At 33.6% G+C, this 22222-nt stretch overlaps 1 protein-coding gene and 1 long non-coding RNA gene across 5 annotated transcripts in view; both read left to right on the plus strand.

Annotated features, from left to right (window-relative positions):
* The window catches only part of LOC127841630 (uncharacterized), a 66363-nt gene that overhangs the window by 38578 nt on the left and 5563 nt on the right, over positions 1 to 22222 (plus strand). For all 4 annotated transcript variants that reach the window (XM_052370609.1, XM_052370612.1, XM_052370610.1 and 1 more), the window contains 5 exons: positions 6808 to 6912; positions 10419 to 10523; positions 14691 to 14843; positions 18500 to 18577; positions 19798 to 19821. In XM_052370609.1, the coding sequence (XP_052226569.1) occupies positions 6808 to 6912; positions 10419 to 10523; positions 14691 to 14843; positions 18500 to 18577; positions 19798 to 19821 (465 nt within the window). The remainder of the gene's footprint in view (positions 1 to 6807; positions 6913 to 10418; positions 10524 to 14690; positions 14844 to 18499; positions 18578 to 19797; positions 19822 to 22222) is intronic.
* Positions 728 to 3974, plus strand: LOC127841631 (uncharacterized). Its single transcript, XR_008031187.1, has 3 exons — positions 728 to 1030; positions 2082 to 2182; positions 2555 to 3974. It is a non-coding gene; the product is annotated as an uncharacterized LOC127841631 (long non-coding RNA).

The following is a 22222-nucleotide window of genomic DNA, read 5'->3' on the forward strand; positions in this document are numbered from 1 at the left end:
CTGTTCCAATATTTTCAAGAACCTTTTTAGAACATTTCAAGGACAAAATATGGTCAAAAATTTCTAAAAATGTTTTAAAATGTAGTTCTAGAACACATCTAGAACGCTTTAAGAACCAGTAAGTTCTACACAAGTTCTAATGGGGAATAAGAACACATAAAGAACACCTTACACTTACAAATAGCCAAATAGACTTCATAGTAGCAACAGCAGCAGCAGCAGTAGTAGTAGTAGTTGTAGTAGCTGTATTAGTAGTAGTAGTTGTTGTTGTTGTAGTAGGTGTTGTTGTTGTAGTAATTGATTTAGTATCAGTAGTGTTTGTGGTGGTAGTAGTAGTAGTAGAAGTAGTAGCATTAACAGTTTCTGTAGCAATAGTAGTAGCAATAGAAGTAGCAGTAGTAGCAGTTGTTGCTGTAGTAGCAGTTGTTGCTGCTGCTGCTGTTGTTGTTGCTGCTGTTGTTGTTGCTGCTGTTGCTGCTGTTGCTGCTGTTATTGTTGCTGTTGTTGTTGGTGGTGGTGTTGTTGATGCTGTAGTAATTAAAGTAGTAGTTCTGCAGAAGTAGGAGTAGTTGTTACTTTCAAAGCAATTTCTACAAGTTTAAATTCCTTAACCCTGTCCAAGTGGTATACACACTGTTTTTTCTCATTATCAAACTCAGCCAGTCCAGGTTGTCAAATAACAATCTATCTGATAAGCCAAGCATGTGTTGTACATCAGATGTTGGGTATGTTTGCTGCAAATCTATTGGTTATAAGATATAACAGCCTTGTCTAATTGGCTGAATTCAAATACAGAAAGTTTACCTGTTAGATTGAAACATGAAACATGGTGGACAATGTACTGGTTTAACTTGTTAAAATAAAGTTAAAGAAATTTAACAAACAAAAGAGTTCATTAGTTTTTCCATTAAAAACACTTTCTTAAAATACTTATGTATTTATATCATTTGGAAAGTGACATGAAATATTGCTAAAGAGTGATGCATACAGTGTTTGAGCAGTCTGTCTAGGAATAGAACAACAACTAAAGGTTTGTGATTTTTATTATTTCTAAATATTCCTTTAAATTTAATCTTCTTATGACATTATTGTAGACCTTTTTATGTGATATTTGAGGTTTTAGTATGGCAAATATTAGTTTAAAAGCAGCTGTCACCCAAATTTTCACTTAGTGGAGTTTGCAGGTTGAAAAAGGAAGTAATAAGACCTATGTAGAGAAATTAATAACGTTGAATGTAGTATCGGAATTTTATCATGCAAGGTTATGGAACTGCAGGCTAGGGAAGTTTTGTACTGTGCATGTTGAGCACTCAATGCTCATTAAAGGTGTTAATGTTTATTATTATCCCCCGCCATAGGCGGAGGGATATTGTTTTGGTGTTGTCTGTATTTCCTTCCATCCTTCCGTCTGTCCGTCTTTCCATCCGTCCGTAGCCATATCTTGGAAGTGCTTTGGCAGATTTCACTGAAACTTGGTATGAGTATGTATATGGATAAGAGGATGATGCATGCCAAATGGCATTGTACACCATTAGTTAATAACAGAGTTATGGCCCTTTGTATCTAGAAAAAATGCTTTTTTGTGTGTCCAAGGCCATATCCTGGAAGTGCTTTGGCGGATTTCATTGAAACCTGGTTCGAGTATATATATGGATAAGAGGATGATGCAGGCCAAATGGAATTGTACACCATCTGTTAAAAACGGGGTTATGGCCCTTTGTATCTTTAAAAAATGCTTGTTTGAGTGTCAAATATCATACTTATGTGTCCAGAAGCATGTTGGCGAGGGATATCAATTCAACGTATTTGCTTGTAAATAAAAAATTAAACCAATGGAATTGGTTTTTAGGTATCTGAGTGTGCATTTTCATACCAATAGAATTACACATCATTCTAATTATAGCAATAATAAATTTGTACTAATCATACCAACAAATTAAGTTATGCTTAGTGCTTTGCGATGTATTCACTTCGTTTTTAGTTCTCTTTCTAAAGACCATTTAACAACTTAATATTTAAAACAATTCATGAATTAAGTTCCCTATACATTTTCATTATGTGCTTTAATTACCATTGACCAGTTGATGGAAGATACTGCAGAGTTTGGCAGGGAAATAATCCAACAGCAAAGCGGCTCTTTAAGCGCATTTACCTAGAGGACTTACAGGGCCACAAATTCATGGTAAATATTGTCATGCCCTGGGCTAGATAAGTTATTTAATGTTAACCACCTGAAAGTATTTTGTCTTTTTGGAATTCAATATATTGGTCCAAGTCAGTAACACTTTTCTGGATCCTGGGATAACTTTAAAAGTTATAAGTATTTTTTCATGAAACTTGAAACATGAACAGATGACAATAAGGACATTTTGCACGTCATTTCATGTTGTGTATAATGCAAGAATTCTGGTTGCTATGGCAACAAATATATTTAACAAACTTAAAATAGTGAAGTTTAACAGGTAGGGGACCATATTGCTTTGCAATTTCTTGTTATAGTTTGAATGTAAATAACTCTTTGCTTTAGACATTTTTATGTTTTTTTATTCTGTAGAGCACATGTGAGCAGTATACAATGTACCTCATATCAAAAAGACCCGGAGGCAGTGACTGGTGTTCAATATTCTCAGAAGAAAAGGAAAATGGCAGTGGAAGACTTGGACAAACATTTTTAAAAACTAGCCTCTGTGTTAAGCCTGGCAGTCTGTGGCTGGTGACATGTTTTATTTTGGTTACTTCCTGTATAAAAAGGACCAGTTATTTATTTTGTGAATTGTATTTTGTGTTTGTTTTTTGTCTTAATTTATTTGTGTTTTTTTTAATTTAGGAATTTGAAACTTGGATAATTGAATAAAGTCCGTGTTCAACAGTACTGAGCATAGTATAATAAATAACAAATTTACAACAGTTGTTAATTTGTTATGTATTATTATTAACTATGCTCAGTACTTGAATACTGGCTGTCTGCATGGGAATTTGTTTTCTAGAAAGTTGGTTTCAGACTTAAATATTTGAAGTTAACCTTCAGAACTTTTCTAGAATTGTACTGGAACACATCAACTAGAACTGAACTTCTGTTATCATACTGAAAGTGTTCTAGAATTAATAAGGAACAGTTGTTGAACGTTAAAAATTATGAGAAAAAACTCTAGAACAATTGTGCGTGATGTGTGTGTGCATGTAATTGTGTGTGTTTATGAACATATGTGAGAAAGGAGGTATACTTGTCATAAGAGAAATGTAAAATTCTACTTCTATGTTTTATATTGTGCCTTTTATAAGTTTTTCTTTTCTCACCTGTATATGCATGCATGTTTATGGATGTGTTTTTGAATGTGTGCATGCATGCATGTGGTTAAGAGAGTTGGTACTTTATGAAAATGTAAAACCACTCATTTTTGAATATGTACTGTGACTGCATGTGTGTGGTTAATGATTGATGCCAGATCTTGTTCTTGTTTAACTTCTATGATGAAACCTTTAGTTACATTCACATTTGTTTTTCAAAATCAATAAAATGCCTTTGATCTATAATCTGTTTTTTTTTCTATTTTATTCCAGCTTTTTATTAAATTCCATAGCTTTTCACGGAATTCCACGGCATTCTATGGAATTCCACGGCATTCTATGGAATTCCACGGCATTCTATGGAATTCCACTGCATTCTATGGAATTCCACGGCGTTCTATGGAATTCCACGGCGTTCTATGGAATTCCACGGCATTCTATGGAATTCCACGGCATTCTATGGAATTCCACGGCATTATATGGAATGCCACGGAATTCTATGGAATTCCACGGCATTTTATGGAATTCCATCCCATATCAAGTCCCCCTTCTGTTTTTTTTTCACTTTTCCATTGATTGCATGGAATCGGATGGAAAGTTAGTGCCAATACTCCACGGAATTCCATCTAACGATTTCCATAGAATTCCATATGATTCCACGGCAGATCTACAGACGGGTAACTTAACCCTTTCAGTGCGGGAACCGAATTTTAAAGGCCTTTGCAAACAGTTTGGATCCAGATGAGACGCCACAAAACGTGGCGTCTCATCAGGATCCAAACTGTTTGCTATTCTGATAGTATTCTTTGAAAAAAATCGAACAAAATGCTAATTTTTGAAATTCAGCAGATGAAATTTTAGCAGACAACAAATTTCCCAGCATGCAAAGGGTTAACAGATTGTTTCACCTCTGGCTATACCACTAGCCTATTTGTTGGCTTGTCCATTCTTTAGGCCTAAATTAAAATTAGGTTTGTTTGCCCTTTACCGACCGACCCACTTTTTACCCCCCTGACTCAAAAATTTTTATTGCGATTTCTGAAAACATTTTTTTTTTTTTTCTTTTTTTTTTCGCCAATCATATTAGAGCTGACTGCAATATCTATTTGTGCGCGTATTTATATCCCTGGCCATTCTTATCGCCCCTGACCGATCTAGGTCGCTCTGATGGTTGGAATTTCATATGCTCCAGAATGCGCAGGAATGCAAGCGTCTATAACCGGCATCGCGGTCGGCGGTGTTCCGTAAAAATGGAGTCTCGCTGATTGACATCATACTTAACTATTGGTTCGCGAAAGTAGTCGGACATATACGAGTTACGTTTGTTGCACACATGTTGTTTACGTGATCCAAGATGGCAGACAATAAAAAGAAATAATGATGCTCAGTGAAATGGACAAAGAACTATCGAATTAACGGCTGACGTCATATAATTAGTATGGATTAATGAAAATCGCGTGTCATTCTACGATGGAGTGTATGTTTTAGATACAAATAAAACGATTTTTTTGGAAATGTTTGTACTGAATGTCACAGAACACAGGTACTTGAAAAAAAAATTTGGTCCTTATATATATACTCTTATTATATATATATATAAGCACCAACATTTTTTTTTCAAGTACCTGTGTCACAGAATAAGTGCCTGAAAATTGGAATGCAGTCTACTCGGGATGAAAAATACATCTAACAGTTACAGGATTATTGTTCAAAAACGCAAAAATTGACAAACATGATTCGGTATATGTAAGTGGATCTGTGTTTAATCAGATTCATGTGCATATTCTGCTTTATTACCGGTATGTTTGCCACTCTATACAGTTTACTGTAACGGCATGTTGGTGAAATGGATATTTAAAGGTAAACTAATTTAATATATTAATTACTCTTAGCTAAATACATCGCCAACACTCGAGTATATATGTTTAAAGCGTAAATATACCCAGTCACTGAAACTAACAGGCTTAATTTATTTCCCCTTATCAAGTTTTCATGCTTATGTTTGCCCTTTTGTGAATTTACTTTGCCATGCCGAGACTAATGGCTCTATGCACTCTCCAGTCAAACACTTAAAATTGAGGCCTGTGAAAATTTCAACTGTCCTGTGAATTTTTTCTCCTGGTAGGCCGGTCTGGCCTGTAAATTGTGACGGTCTTTCTTCATGTCTGAATTATTCCATTAAAGGCTTTTGGCTGTCTTTCTACACTCCTTCAATGCTTTTTGTATGCTAAAGGGAAAGGTTTAAGTTAAAAATAAAAGCAGTCTGGCAGTTAAAATAATTACAAATGTATTTGAGCAATTAACATCATTTATTGAATACATATTTGATGTAATAACACACAAGCATGCATTTGATATTAATATATGCAAGAAAACAGCAAACAAGATGTGGTTAAGCTACATAGGGCTTCATACACTGCAACAGTGCTTTAATAACAGTGTTTGAAATATTCATAGACTATTAGTGTATTACAAATATAATTTCTCAAATAAAATAAAATAATTTTCCTACCTACCTACCCACCTGTAAAATCTAGGGTCGGTAAAGGGCAAACCAACAATATTTTAAATGTGGCCTTATTTCTACTACTTTAGCCGAGTTGAAATTTATCTGAAATCTTTGGGATCATCACAGGGGGAAGTGTTTATTCTAGATGTGCAAGAGTTGGGAGGAAATTCCACTTCACATTGAAAAATAGGGGTTTTTTCAGAAGCAGAGGGCTATTATCAAATACAATTGTTATACATTTTAGATTTAATCTTAAATTGTGTTACATTAAACATTTTTACGCACCGTCAGGTCAGGAAAATACTAAAGGTAACTGCTGAAAAATAAACATAGTATTGCACTTATTCACTAAATAATTTATATGTTCATATGATATTTCATTGCATTTACTTATTTGTATGTCAAACATTATATATATAATATTATATTAAAAACTTAATTCCTTAGTTAATGTTTACCTGTAAGTTTGTTACCTGCCAGTATCAAAGGACAATCCTCGTCTTTGATAGGTTTTTTCTTATTTTCTGCAGTGAATATGTACGAGTCGTATCCCCTGATTTTCTAAAGGAAGGAGAAATTTTCTTGCGTTATGTCAAAGAAGAGGATTGTTCTTCGAGTATATTTGACAAAACACCAGAAATCAATTGGAATTAACTCTCTTGATATGCGGGTTTATAAAAGCAGAATTGAGCAGTTTAAAGATTATTAAAAAGATATAGAGTTTGTGCATTATCTCGCACAAATGCTCAATATATGCTAAATTGTTATCAAAAATGCGCAAATGGTGCAATCATTTAGTGTAGAATAGACACTGAGGGTTCTCTAATCAAGGCCCATAGCTCTGACAAGCAATTTTTATAATAATTTCCCTTTTTATGCCCCAATAAAGTGGGATCATTAAGAAATGCACTTGTTTGTCTGTCAATGTGTGCATTGTGAAGTTTGGATGCTAAACCTCCCTTTAACTGCTGGGTATGACCATCTTGCATTTGTTATTGTGTGTGTTGCAGACCTGGCTGATGGTGACCGTGGTTGCACAGATCCTGAGATCCAATGTGATACTGATGGTGCAGTTTGCTCTTCTAACATGTGTGTTTGTCCAGACTGCAAGAAAGGTCAGTGTATACCAAGTGCATCCATTATATTATATTTATTAAAACACATGTCATTAGCTCGGCTGTTTTCGGAGAAAACCCGAGGTAATGTCATAGCCAGCTCGTTGTCCGCCGTCCGCCATAGGCGTCTTGTTAAAACCTTAACATTGGCTCTAAAATCAAAGTGCTTCCACCTCCATTTTTGAAACTTCATATGTAGATGCACCTTGATGAGTTCTACACGCCACACCCATTTTCGGGTCACTAGATCAAAGGTCAAGGTCACTGTGACCTCTTATATAAAACTCAAACAAAGGCTCTAAAATCAAAGTGCTTCCACCTTCAACTTTGAAACTTCATATGTAGATGCACCTTGATGAGTTCTACATGCCACACTCATTTTTGGGTCACTAGGTCAAAGGTCAAGGTCACTGTGATCTCTTAATATAAAACTTTTAACATAAACCTCTACATTCGCTCTAAAATCAAAGTGATTCCACCTACAACTTTGAAACTTCATATGTACATGCACCTTGATGAGTTCTACAAGCCACACCCATTTAGGGTCACTAGGTCAAAGGTCAAGGTCGCTGTGACCTCTAATATTAAACTTTAACATAGCCTCTTAAATAAAAGTGCTTCCACCTACAACTTTTAAACTTCATATGTACATTCACCTTCCTCATTTCTACACACCACACCCATTTTGGGTCACTAGGTCAAAGGTCAAGGCCACTGTGACCTCTTAAAAAAAAAAAATCTAACAAGCTTTCGCAGCCGAGCGTGGCACCCGTTATGCGGTGCTCTTGTTTTGATGGTATCATTACAAAGTGTTTTTATTGTTAAAATAGGGGAAACCATATTAAATACTTTTTAGCTTGACTATTATATATGAAATATATATAGCAGTGGAGCTATCCTACTCACCCCGGCGTCGGTGTTTCCGTAAGCGTGCAAATGTTAAAGTTTTCGTACTACCCCAATTATTTTCATTGTCCCTTGACAAATTGCTTTCATATTTTACACACTTGTTTACCAACATGACCCCAACCTATAAACAAGAGCAGACAACTCTATCAAGCATTTTTTATAATTATGGCCCCTTTTCCACTTAGAATATGCAGCAAATGTTAAAGTTTGCGTACTACCCCGAATATTTTCAATGTCCCTTGACATATTGCTTTCATATTTTGCATACTTGTTTATCATCATGACCACAACGTATAAACAAGAGCAGACAACTGTATCAAGCATTTTGTAAGAATTATTGCCCCTTTTATACTTAGAATATGCATATTATTGATAAATCTGTGTTAAAGTTTGCGTACTACCCCAAATATTTCCTGTTTCCCTTGACATATTGCTTTCATATTTTGCATACTTGTTTACCAACATGACCCCCAACCTATAAACAAGAGCAGACAACTGTTTCAAGCATTTTGACAGAATTATTAAAAACTAATTTGATTTTGATGTAACGGTATATTACATGAAATCACCATTATTAGTACTATTCAATAGGAATACACAACTTAGCAAAACTCTTTATAACCAATTCTTTTTTTTTTTCTTTTTTGATTTAAATAAGAAAACTTTATTTAACTCGTCAATAGGTATGTGTAGGTCGAGGCCATCCTAATTCATACCTTACAAACATTATGTGTTAGTAGCAATTAAATACAGTCTGTGTTAGTATACAACTAAATGATTTGCACGTTTATAAACAGCTGATGCAAGTTTATATTTAGCAATGTACAATGTATGCATGTATTCATAGATACATAGTAGATGAAAAACTTTGTGAAAGCACAGAAAATACAAGTAGCAACTATACTTTCTATATAACACAGGGATCTTTATACTTAATATGGAGATTTGTACTACACATATCATTGTTTTCTTGTAAATGGTAAAACAGTGTAGATTTGAACAAAAAAAAATAAAAAAAACAAACAGTGTATAGTTGAAATCATTCATTTCAGTGCACATCAATGTAAAGCAAGTACATTTTAAGTTATGGGTTCATTGATTAATAATCTTACCACTGACCAATTTGGAAATTCCGATCCTTGGCAAATGGTGTGCTTTTGAATTTCCCATGCTAGTTTAAAACTCTTTTTTAGTCCTGGTACTGTTGGGATTTTACTATGTTTTTTACAGATAAAAACATACCTTTTCATTTCAAGAAATAAAATATTAATGGGGGTCATTTTTTCAGAACAAATCCCAAGTAGAACATCTTGACAAGAAATGTATGGCAAATTGATGTTGTTTAGATTCATCAAATGTTTTATATAGTTGATAATGGGTTGAATGTGTTCACATTCCCAGAAAAGATGAGTTAAGGTTTCCTCATGTTTTTTACAAAAAGAACATAGATTGTCGTTAACAATTTTCATTTTATATAACAGAGATTTTGTACCCAAAATTCTGTGTACAATTCTAGTTTGAAGCCAATGTATACATGCATCTCTGGAGTTTTCAAAAGCAAAGTTATGTACAAACTTCCAGTCAATGTTATTAAATATTTCATTCCACTTATTTTGACATGTAGGTTTTTCTTTATTAAATGTATATGTGCTACTAGTATATATTGATTTATTTGGTTTTGCTTTAAAAACAATAACATTCAGATAGAAGAGATAAATTCTCCAGTGGTGTTTGGCTTGTTAACAGTAGCAAAACTTGATTTTTTAATAAAATCTGATACAGTTCTTTAAACTCCTTCATAGAATAGAAAATTTAGCACTTTTCCAGTGTAATTCTCAATATCATTCTTGGTCTTAAACCCTCCAGAGGTACATAATATGTCTCTAACAAGTCTAATTCCTCTTTCATACATGTTCGTATCATAAATGCAATTCATACCAATTTTAAAGTTGTCATTGTAAAATAATGGCATATTTAATACATCATCAAATGTACAAATCTTAAATTTGTTAACATATATTCTATAATAATTAAGAACATCTTTCCAAAATGTGTTAGTTAATCTTTTAACAATTTTTTGCACAAATGCATTACCCATATTTAACATTTTTTTAACATCAAATAGTGAATAGACTAATACAAAGCATTTACCTGTATATAGTGCAAGTTTCTTTATCCATGTTAGCTTCATACTTTTTTCAAATGAGTATATATCTATCATATTTAGCCCTCCCTCTTCATAAGGTTGTATAAGAACATTGTGTTTGATTTTTAAAGGACCATCCCAAATGAAGTTGTAAAAACAATTTATAACCAATTCTGACCGTCAATGTTTAATGACATAAATATTATAAAATTTAGTGCTTTTTGTGTGTTAAACTTAAAAATTGTACATACAGTCAAATAATGTGATAAATCTGTAAACAAAAATAAGTATAATTTCATATTGATTTAAAAGTGATTCTACACAACTTGAAATTGAACCAGTTTAATGAAAAAGACTCATCTTGGTACTCTTTATCAGCTGTTTTTTGCTTAACGCATGCAAAACAGTTAATATGTTATGAAAAGTATGTAATTGAATGTGTGTTTTTTAGGCCCTGACAATCAAGAAAGTGGCGATCCATGGCAAGGCTTTGGGATAGGCATTGTGGTCATCCTTGTGGTCATAGTGGCCGTAGGATTGTTCAACATCTGCAAAAGTAAGTGATGTATTACTTATTCAATTGTTTAAGCTCCACTACCTGCCAGTAAGAACCACTTTGTCCTTACTAGTAAATCTTTGGACCAACTTTGGAACAATCTATCTCAAGACATTTTGACATGTGTTACAGTACTTTTGTTCAAAACTAGACAAATCATAGTTTGATAAGCGTTTGGGCATATCAGAAGTGTGAGGTACGAGTAAACTCAATTAACTAATGGCATTTATAACAATTTAAAATTGAGACCGGAGTGGAGATATTGCAATTGAATAAGTTTAAAGGAATCAACTAACAGTAAGAGCTATTGAAATTCCAAAAAAGACAAAAGACAAAATGTAGAAAAGGCTGTTAAAAAATTGTTAATCTGAAAGCCATGTTTAAAATGAGTATACACAATCTTGGTATTATTTTCAAAACTGATTAAACGTTTATAAATAATTAAGTGTAATAAATGTTCAGAAAAAGTGGTACCAGAAAATAAACAATTTGAAAGTTTTAGTTGATTGCAAATAAAAAAAATTACAGCTGAAAACTCACTTATTTACAAGAACATGTATATTGTTGGTCATCACATGCATATTTGGTCATCACAAATTTAATTAAACAATTTTTTTTTGATTTATGGGACGATATAATGATTATTAATTACCTCTATATAAAATTCTGTGTTCATTTTCATATGTTGTAAGGAAGTTTCATGAAGATTGTGCAATAAATATGACCTAGAGTGTTCACAAGGTTTTTCCATATCCATGTAAGGAAAACTTAGTAAAGCAAGTTGGGGTTTTTTTCGGGGTGGGGGTCTTTTTGTATCTATGCATTGATGTGGCATTAGAGGGGGAGGCTTTTCTTCAGTACTTGTGACAGAATCTAGTTTTTATGCCCCTGGTAGGGTGGCATATAGCAGTTTAACTGTCAGTCTGTCTGTCTGTCTGTCTGTCTGTCTGTCTGTCTGTCTGTCTGTCAGTCTATGCGTCCTTCCGAAAACTAAAACGCTGGTCATAACTTTTGCAATATTGAAAATAGCAACTTGATATTTGGCATGCATGTGTATCTCCTGGAGCTGCTTATTGCCCCCTACCAATGAAACCGGAGGGGACTTATGGTTTGGGCTCTGTCTCGTCTGTCAGTCTGTCCGTCACACTTTTCTGGATCCTGTGATAACTTTAAAAGTTCTTCATATTTTTTCATGAAACTTGAAACATGTATAGATGGCAATATGGAGATTATGTATGTTATTTCATTTTGTTCCTACGTCAAGAATTCTGGTTGCTATGGCAACAAATATATAAATAAAATGTAAAAAAATGTTTACTGACAATGGTGGAGTTTCACCGGTAGGGGAAAAAATTGCTTGGCAATCTCTTGTTTTGAGTGGTGAAAGGTCAAGGTCATCCTTCAAGGTCAAAGGTCAACAAAGTAAATCCAAGGGAAGTAATAAGCTTTAAAGGGAGATTTTTCTATGTTATATCATTTGGCAGGTACAGATCATTTTCAAAAGGAAAGTAATAATTTTTAAAGGGAAAATATTTTTAAAAAAATCAAAGCGGCGCAGTAGAGGGCATTGTGTTTCTGACATACACATCTTTTTTTATTCCCCTCCATAGGCGGAGGGATATTGTTTTGGCGTTGTCCGTCCGTCTTGCCGTCCGTCCAGCACTTTTGTGTCCGGAGCCATATGTTGGAAGTGCTTTGGCAGATTTCATTGAAACTTGGTATGAGTATATATATGGATAAGAAGATGATGCACGCCAAATGGCATTGTACACCATCTGTTAATAACGGAGTTATGGCCCTTTGTATCTTAAAAAAGTGCTTTTTTAGCCGAGTGTCAAATACTTTTGTGTCCAGAAGCATATTGGCGGGGGATGTCAATTCAACCATTTGCTTGTTTTCTGCAAACTTCGAGCATTCAAGTTAAGAGCAAGTGTCACATTATACTTAATATAAGTTTACTTTTTTACTCATAATTAAACAAACAATAAACTTTCAGTAAATGCAATCCTTATGTTATAGAATTGTTCTTGGAAGGAGCTCTCATATTGTGTCAAATAATTTTATCTGATATATTTATAAAATTGGAATGCATGTGATGATTTGGTCCCGAACCTCATTTTGACATTGAAAGTCTAATCCAAACTAGTAAAAAAAAAAATTAATGACTTACCAGCTACAGAATATTATAGTAAAATAAGCTGGTTTCAATGCTAGGATCAAGTTCATGACAGTGCGATTGATCACAATTATAAATAACATTTACGATTACAACCTCACAAATTTATATTTGTATGATTAAATAATACGATTTATGAATATATTGTTAAGAAACTATGCCTTCAAGGGTTTAAATCAGCATTCAGTAGATAATCACGCAGACATGGGGAAAGACTTCAACATTTACATGACAGACAGGTCTGCAAAGAGCACTTATTAAATGACAGTTGTAAATTTCACACGCCTCAAATACGAGTGTTTTACCTAGGAGCACATAGAGGCATGGCAAAGTAATTTCAAAAAGGACATTTTAACAAATGGTTCATTCAAGAAAGGTCAAAAAAAGGCAAAAAAAACAAATTTGGGGAAATAAATAGATCATGGTTGTTTCAGTTTGGGGAAAATATTTACACCTATAAACATACGGGTACATACTTGAGTGTTATTGATGTATTTAACCAAGATCAATTAATTATTATATTTTATATGTTACCTTTCAATATCTTCCATTTCAGTCACATGCCATAACAGTAAAGTGTACAGTGACAAACATTATAAAGCGGAATATGCACATGAATCTGATTAAACACAGATCTGCAAACATATAAATTAAACCAAGCTTGTCTTTTCTCTTTTTTTGAACGATAGTTTTGTTAGATGTATTTTTCTTCGCGAGTAGACTCCAATTTACAAACGCTCATTCGATGACATTTAATACAAAAATTTATAAGAAAAATATGTATCCAAAACGTATTCTCAATCATTAAAAGACACAAGCTTTTCATCAATCCATCCTTATTGTATGAATTCCGTCGTTAATTGGGTTGTTATTATTTGTAATTTTTGCTGAGCAAAGTAATTTCTTGTTTATTGTCTGCCATATTGAAATCACGTTTTGCAAAATGTGTGAAACGTAACGTAAAATAGTGTGTAATCAGGTGCCCTAGTAAATTGCATCAGGAGAAAGAGTGTTGGTATGGAAAAGCACGTGTATAAAGACAATGTCGCTTTTTTACAATGCATACAATTTTCATAGTCATAAACAAACATCGACAAACAAATGAATGCGTTGTCAATTTTTTTACCACAAAATTAGTTCTGTAAATTAGACTGACAGGCCGGCCCTTTAAAAATTTTATAGGATGTCCGTCAGTCCAGCCATGTTCGGCGGAAACTGCATTGACCTGCACTAGTCCTTGGTTAACCCAAAATGATGTTTTTCCTCTATCATCAAAACCTGCTTTCTAAAAAGCTGTGATACTTGCTCAGATGTTATTCATGAACCATCTCAATACAGCCATGTCACTTGACCTTAGTTTGACCTACTTACGGACTAAACCTTTATCAAAATGTCAAAATTCTTCAGTTAGCAAAACAAATGTCCAATCTGAACACAAAAAATCAAATAGGTGTCTACTGATTATTATATTTCAATTTAGTTCAGTTACATCTACAAAAAAAGGTTATAACTGCAATTTATATGATTTTGTTCTTAAAATTGGAGTAATTACAATTTCAATTATTAGTAACAGTTTTTATAAATTAGTTTTCCTAAATCAAATGATTTTTCACACGAAAAAAATCCCAATCCCAAAATTTTTTTTTCTTCAAAAAATTGCCGGAAAAAGGCCTGACTTCTATTTATTAAACTGGACTAATGAATTATAATGACAAGGCATGTGAGTTTGGTTGGTGGTCATCACACCTGACTTAAGGGAATTCCTCTGGGTACTCTGGTTAACCCCACAGTAAAAGACCACACAAAAGTTTAATATCTTCCATTAAAAATTTAAATAGCTGGACATTCAATTATGATCCAGAATTTGTCCCAAATTTGTTTAGTCTAATTATTTATTATGAGCTCTTAAGAATTGCCATTAGTAATGACTGTAGTTTGAATACACAGACATGTTTCAACTGGTGAAAAGGAAATTACCCATGTAATTGCAGTGAAGAAGCAGATAAAGGCACTTGAGAAGGCAGCAAAAGACCATGCAAGGATTGTGACTTCAACGAATCTGACTCAAGGGCCTAGGGCGGCTATCCAAGAGTCAAGCTCTGGTCTTGGGACAATGACTACCTTGCAGAACACAAAGAAAGATGGTATGTATATAAAATATTCAATGTAATTATTATTTGATGCAAGGTATTTATTGAATTATTCTCACTAGCACTATACAATCCAAGAAAAACTGAAAAACTTTTTTTATGAACATTAACACATTTTTTTCCTTTCAAAATCTGGTCCGGTAATTGGCAGTATATCCAATAGAAAAAAGTATATATTTTTCCCAGATGGGAGCTAAAACTTCCCAATGGAAGGTATCCAAAAAAAAAAATATTTTTTTTTAGATCTCAATATTTTTTTTTATCTCCCATCCATATAAGTTCAACCTTAGTAAAAAATATAATACTGAAAACAATTGTTTTCCTAATTTTGAAGCATTTTTTAGCAAAACAACAACATCATTAATTTCCCAATTTCAGTCAAAACGCCGCAAATTTTCCCAATTCAAAGGGACCCGGCCCCATTCCCAAAATGGGGAAAAAAAACACTGTAACATGTAAATTGACTCTTAAACAATTTCATCAGATGTCTTACGCTCTTTTCATCTGCATTTGTGTATTTCATCTGAAATTAAAATATTAATTAATAAATTATGAAGAAAATGTAACTTTGGGGAATTTTTGTACAATACCAAGAACTGCATAACGAGTAATTTAATTTATTCAAGTGTTCTCTTCCATAGCATATACATGTAAATTAATTAATTTTATTTTACAATCCAATCCTCCCTAAGGAAATTATTTGAGTGTCACAAGTTTCAGCTCTGTTCCAGTTCCTACCTTCATTCTACTTTCCTTACTGTACAATGATTACTTTCATGATTCTAGTCATAATCAACAATCAGGGATCATATTTTCCCGCAACATCAATCGGTCCGGATATAAATGGGGAAAAGTATCCAAAAATGTATATCCGAAATCATGACAAATTACGTTAAAATATATACCATTGATTTTGCCATTCATGAAAGGTGGTATAATACATGTACAAGTAAAATTTCCTTAGGCATTTTTTTAAACGGAACGTGTTTTCTCAACTGGTTTTATCATTTTGTATTTCATTGTTGTTTCGTGTGCTGTTTTATAATAAATCAGACTATTTTCATCGTTGTCAATATTATTAATCTGTGTAAGTCTATACCGATGTTTTTAATTGTTGTCGACTCGATAATAGCTTACAAACATGCACTGAACCAAACAAATGTCTGTGCGTAGGTTGGCTACTGACAACAACCAAATATTTAATAAATAATTTGTTGTCAAATAACCCACGGCCGATAGTTTAGATGCGTAGGGATTTAATCACGAGAGCGAAGCATTTGAAACCACGCATCTAATTTTCCGGTCGTGAGTTATTCAACAACAAAGTATAAAGTACACGAATTATTCCGATTTTAAATCGGTTTTACTAAAGATTTATTCAATGTATATTATTTTTCTTGTGTACTATTTTATGTGAAGTTCCGCCCATAAAAATAACTTTCGGCTGTTCTGTCGATCAGATCCGCGACTTTCATTCATATTAATTACCGGATTATTACGCTGGTGGAAAATGTATCGGCATGTTTTGTTTAGTTACAGCGCGTGCATTCAGACGCTTCTTTTCGGATGCGTTTTTAATCCGCTGTTCACAAGCTTTTGATTCCTGGTCTGACACGCAATACACCGGTCTTGACCGGTTTAGAGACTTCAGCGAATGGTTATCACACCTAATCGAGATAAGAATGTCATTAGGATGTGTTAGCATGTACACTGTGTAATCAATTTCATGACATGGGAATTTTAATAGCAAACAGAATCGGACCGACTGTTTGGGATTTTCAATCGGTCTTTCATGACCCCAATCGGTCTAGGACCGACAAAACCGAAAAAAATATGATCCCTGTCAACAATGGCAAATCAGTAAACCATTTCAAGAACAACATATTTTTCGACACCTCATAATCACACTCTACTGTATGCTTCAACTGCATGTGTGGTAGGGGCCTTATGTTTACTCTTGGTCTTTAAACAAGTTTGTAAAGTTGCCCCATTCCCCTCAAGAAAGAGTATATATTTTCCCCCAATTTTGTAGAAAAAATCCCCTCCAGAAGTTAAATAAAAAAAAAATTTTTTTTTTTTTTTTTTAAAGAACTGTCTAATGATAAAATATACCTCTAATTTGTTTCATAAAACAACTTACAAAGTTAAATTAGTTTTTCTCAAATCAGTGGACTTTTCACATGAATAGCATTTTTATACCAAATGGCCAGGAAAAGGCCCGCTGTATCTTTATTGTGTCAAAATTTGTTGATAAAAACATTCCAATTTGGTCCATTTGATTGATAAAAAATGCTCAAATTTTCCATTTTATTGATTTTAAAAATCCCAATTCGACTCAAAATGGCGAGGGAAACTGAGACTGTGCATGACGGCTGATCTGTCTGAAACTAATGTTGAAAAACTCATTGATATATATTTAAGAAAAAGGACAAAGACATTCAGCTGTGAATATTACATTCATACATACATGTGTATTCATATAATAAATATCATAACATATAAAAGAGTGAAGTTTTAATTTTCCCCTTTTCCTAAAAAACAACGCGTTTAGCCATTTACCCCATTGGACGGGCCCCGCCACCATTCCTCTATAGGTGAAAAAAAACACTGTAAACATTACTTTACCCACAAACAAACTATGACTACTTTCTACTTACCAAGTGTTTAGGGCAATAAATATTGTCTACGTTCTATAAATAGATGGCAATGTCACTGCATTCTTAAAGACCAGTGTGTACACAACAGTATTTAGGATGAATAATATGATTATGTATTATGCAGATTTTACAAAACTGATGACATTTTACAAAACTCTTTAGTTAAAACAGCTTTGGCGTGAAAACACAGCCATCATGATTTTTATGCCCCCGGTAGGGTGGCATATAGCATTTGAACTGTCTGTCCGTCAGTTAGTCTGTCCATCCGTCTGTCCGAAAACTTTAACATTGGCCATAATTTTTGCAATATTGAAGATAGCAACTTGATATTTGGCATGCATGTATATCTCATGTAGCTGCAAATTTTGAGTAGTGAAAGGTCAAAGTCATCCTTCAAGGTCAAGGGTCAAACAAACAAATCCAAGGGAAGTAACAAGCATTAAAGGGAGATAATTTCTATTTATCATTTGGCAGGTACAGATCATTTTCACAAGGGAAGTAATATAAATAATTACTTCCCTTGTGAAAATGATCTGTACCTGCCAAATGATATAATCCAAAGGGACATAGTCAAAAACAAAATGAAATTTATATCAAAGCCGCGCAGCAGGGGGCATTGTGTTTCTAACAAACACATCTCTTTTTTTATTTTATTTTATTTTATTTTATTTTTTTTTTATTTTTTTTTTTTTTTTATTTATTTTATGAAAAAGAAAAAAACAAACACATCTCTTGTTATACATGAATCTGGCCTACGATCTCTCAATTTTCAAACTGAATTTTGGATGCCTTATTTTGCACATTGACAAAATAATGAATTGATGGATATCGAATTCAATGAACAGCTGATTATCTAATACAAAGAAGTTCTGCAGAAACCATAATACAAAATGTATTTATAATAATAATGATAATAGTATTAATAAATATCATTTTCATAATAATAATAATAATTTGCGTTATAAAATAATTACCACCATGAATCTCTTTCAGATGTTGTTCTAGAGCTTGATGCAAGTAAAGAGACTGACATGGCAGATGAGTCATTTTGCCTCATGGCATCAAACACAGGTACAGCTACAAACTTCCCAATAATTAGCATGATCTGGGGCTCTTTCACAGGTCTCACAATTACGATTGGAGCATTAAACTGTGGTTTAAAATCCTATTTATAAATAACATAACTATGCTTTGTTATTGCATCCACTTTAATAATAATAATTAATTTGTGTGAAACTATTATGTGGATTATTTCACTAGTAACATTTATAATTCGTAATGATCAGAAATATATTTTCAAATAAATCGACAGGTTTTAAAATTAAGCAATTAATACTTATTGCCATTCAAAACAAGGGCTGTTTGTAAAACATGCATGCCCCCCATACGGGCTCTCCGTTGTAGTGGCAGCCATTGTGTGAATACGATTTTTGTCACTGTGACCTTGACCTTTGACCTAGTGACCTGAAAATCAATAGGGGTCATCTGCGGGTCACGATTAATGTACCTATAAAGTGTCATGATCCTAGGCAAAAGCGTTCTTGAGTTATCATCCGAAAATCATTTTACTATTTCAGGTGACCGTGACCTTGACCTTGTGACCTCAAAATCAATAGGGGTCATCTGCAAGTCATGATCAATCTACCTATGAAGTTTCATGATCCTAGGCGTAAACGTTCTTGAGTTATCATCCGAAAACCATTTTACTATTTCGGGTCACCGTGACCTTGACCTTTGACCTAGTGACCTCAAAATCAATAGGGGTCATCTGCGAGTCATGATCAATCTACCCATGAAGTTTCATGATCCTAGGCGTATGCGTTCTTGAGTTATCATCCGGAAACCATTTTACTATTTCTGGTCACCGTGACCTTGACCTTTGACCTAGTGACCTCAAAATCAATAGGGGTCATCTGCAAGTCATGATCACTCTACCCATGAAGTTTCATGATCCTAGGCGTATGCGTTCTTGAGTTATCATTCAAAAACCATTTTACTATTTCTGGTCACCGTGACCTTGACCTTTGACCTAGTGACCTCAAAATCAATAGGGGTCATCTGCGAGTCATGATCAATGTACTTATGAAGTTTCATGATCCTAGGCCCAAGGGTTCTCGAGTTATCGTCTGACAACCACCTGGTGGACGGACAGACCGACAGACCGACCGACAGACCGACCGACAGACCGACATGAGCAAAGCAATATACCCCCTCTTCTTCGAAGGGGGGCATAAAAATAAACTATTACAACTCCACTGCCATTTTGTAATACTCATGATTTCTATTTCCAGATGCTGTGTCATTAAAAACAGGGGGTAAATATGTTTTATTGTTATATTCTTTTATGCTGTTTGTTTCAATGTATTAAAATAAGAGACCATGTGATTGGCTCTTTTTAGCTCACCTGTCACGAAGTGTCATGGTGAGCTTATGTGACCGTGTGATGTCCGGCGTCTGTTGTGCATGTGTGCGTGCAAGTGTCCGTCAACAATTTGTTTGTGTAGACAGTAGAGGTCACAGTTTTCATCCAATCTTTATGAAATTGGTCAGAATGTTAATCTTGATGAAATCTGGGTTGGGATTGTATTTGGGTCATCTGGGGTCAAAAACTAGGTCAAATAATAGAAAAAACCCTGTGTAGACAAAAGGTCTCAGTTTTCATCCAATCTTTATGAAATTTGGTCAGAATGTTTATCTTGATGAAATCTGGGTTGTGATTGTATTTGGGTCATCTGGGGTCAAAAACTAGGTCACTAGGTCAAATAATAGAAAAACCTTGTGTAGACATTGAGGTCACAGTTTTCATCAGATCTTTATGAAATTTGGTCAGAATGTTTATCTTGATGAAACCTGGGTTGGGATTGTATTTGGGTCATCTGGGGTCAAAATCTAAATCACTAGGTCAAATTATAGAAAAATCTTGTGTAGACAATAGAGGTCACAGTTTTCATCCAATCTTTATGACATTTGGTCAGAATGTTTATCTTGATGTAATCCGGGTTGGGATTGTATTTAGGTCATCTGGGGTCAAAATTTAGGTCACTAGGTCAAATAATAGAAAAACCTTGTGTAGACAATAGAGGTCACAGTTTTCATCAGATGTTTATGAAATTTGGTCAGAATGTTTATCTTAATAAAATCTGATTTTGGATTGTTTATGGGTCATCTGGGGTCAAAAATTAGGTCATCGGCCAATTCTAGTAAAACTTTGTGTAGATGAAAGAGGTTACAGTTTTCATCATGTCTTAATGAAATTTTGTCATAATGTATTAATTAATGAAATCTGGCTTGGGATTGTATATGGGTCTGATAGAATTTAAGTTGATGTAGCAAGGTTAGTCAGGTGAGCGATTCAGGGCCATCATGGCCCTCTTTTTTATTTCTCTTCCGGAGGGGACTATATGATTAACCAGCATCCGTCATGTCTACTGTCCATTCATCCATACTTCTGTCGGTCAGTCAATAGATCCTCAAAATTTGTTCTTCCTATTTCTCCAAAAGTTATGAAGAGACTTGTATGAAACTTCTTAAGGGCAGTGTATAGATTATGCAAGCCCGTTCTTTTTTTTTAACCACAGGTTAGATGGCTGTTCATAAAATAAAACAAAACTAAAGATTGCAATTTCTAAAAAAGTACATCTAGGATTTCTTGAATATAAGATGCCAAAATGTATAAGAGCACATATAAAATCAAATCACAATTTAAAAAAACTTTTAAAAAAACAAAAAAAAACACTTCTAAATTGAAATAGGGCAGACCAAAGTATATTTTTTCTTTTTTTGTTTACTTAAACCAAAAATATGTTTTTAGGGAAATCGTCATTATGAAAAGCTGTTACTCTGTACAAATTAGCACTTAAGTGATGTTGACGGTGAATATATGTGTTTATAGGCAATTAAAAGATATTTTATTTAATAAGAATATTTTGGCACTTAAAAGAACTTGTTATGTTTTTCAGTTTTATGGTTAACACCTTTAAATAACCAATACCGGTAAACACAATTAAGCTGCCATCTTGTTGACGTTTGAATTTTAAACAAATACTATCTTCACTAGTTAAATAAATAAAGCCCAAGTAACAAGTAGGTCTGAATCAGTTTAAGGCTCATTTATCACATCTGATCTTATTCATTTTAAAGTTATGTTTTCTTTTTTTTTTTATTCAACAAAAGTAATATAATAAATCACTAAACATGATTAATTTAAGTACCATATTTAAATTTGTTGTGTGGAAAATCTTTATAACAGCAGTAGATTGCCAATAATGAATATTTTTGTTGGCAAATGTTTTCCTCTATCCGTCTGTCTGTTTCTCTACCAAAACTGATTTACCTAGAAAAGTATTTGTTGTAAAACTGGAAAATGTCATTTTTCAATAAGAACTACAGATTTTTGGATCAAACTTGGTTTATAAAGATTTTCAAAACCTTGAAGTTTTTTTTACAGAGGTCACTCTTACAAAAAAATCAACTAAACTTCATATTTTAATCACTCAACTACTACATAAGATTAGATCATACCACTTACTGTTATACGAATTTGGCTATATATGTGCATTTTGGCTGTTTGTCAATCAATTCATCTTTACACCCAAACATTTGTTGTTCTGCAGATATTTAATGTCAAGTAACTGGTACTAAAAAGAATGACATAAAGTAATGTAATTTATTGAAAGATACCAGGAATAATCCTGAATTTTACACAAATATATTTTT

Source organism: Dreissena polymorpha, chromosome 8 (genome assembly GCF_020536995.1).
Source record: "Dreissena polymorpha isolate Duluth1 chromosome 8, UMN_Dpol_1.0, whole genome shotgun sequence".
In the NCBI taxonomy this organism is placed as follows: domain Eukaryota; kingdom Metazoa; phylum Mollusca; class Bivalvia; order Myida; family Dreissenidae; genus Dreissena; species Dreissena polymorpha.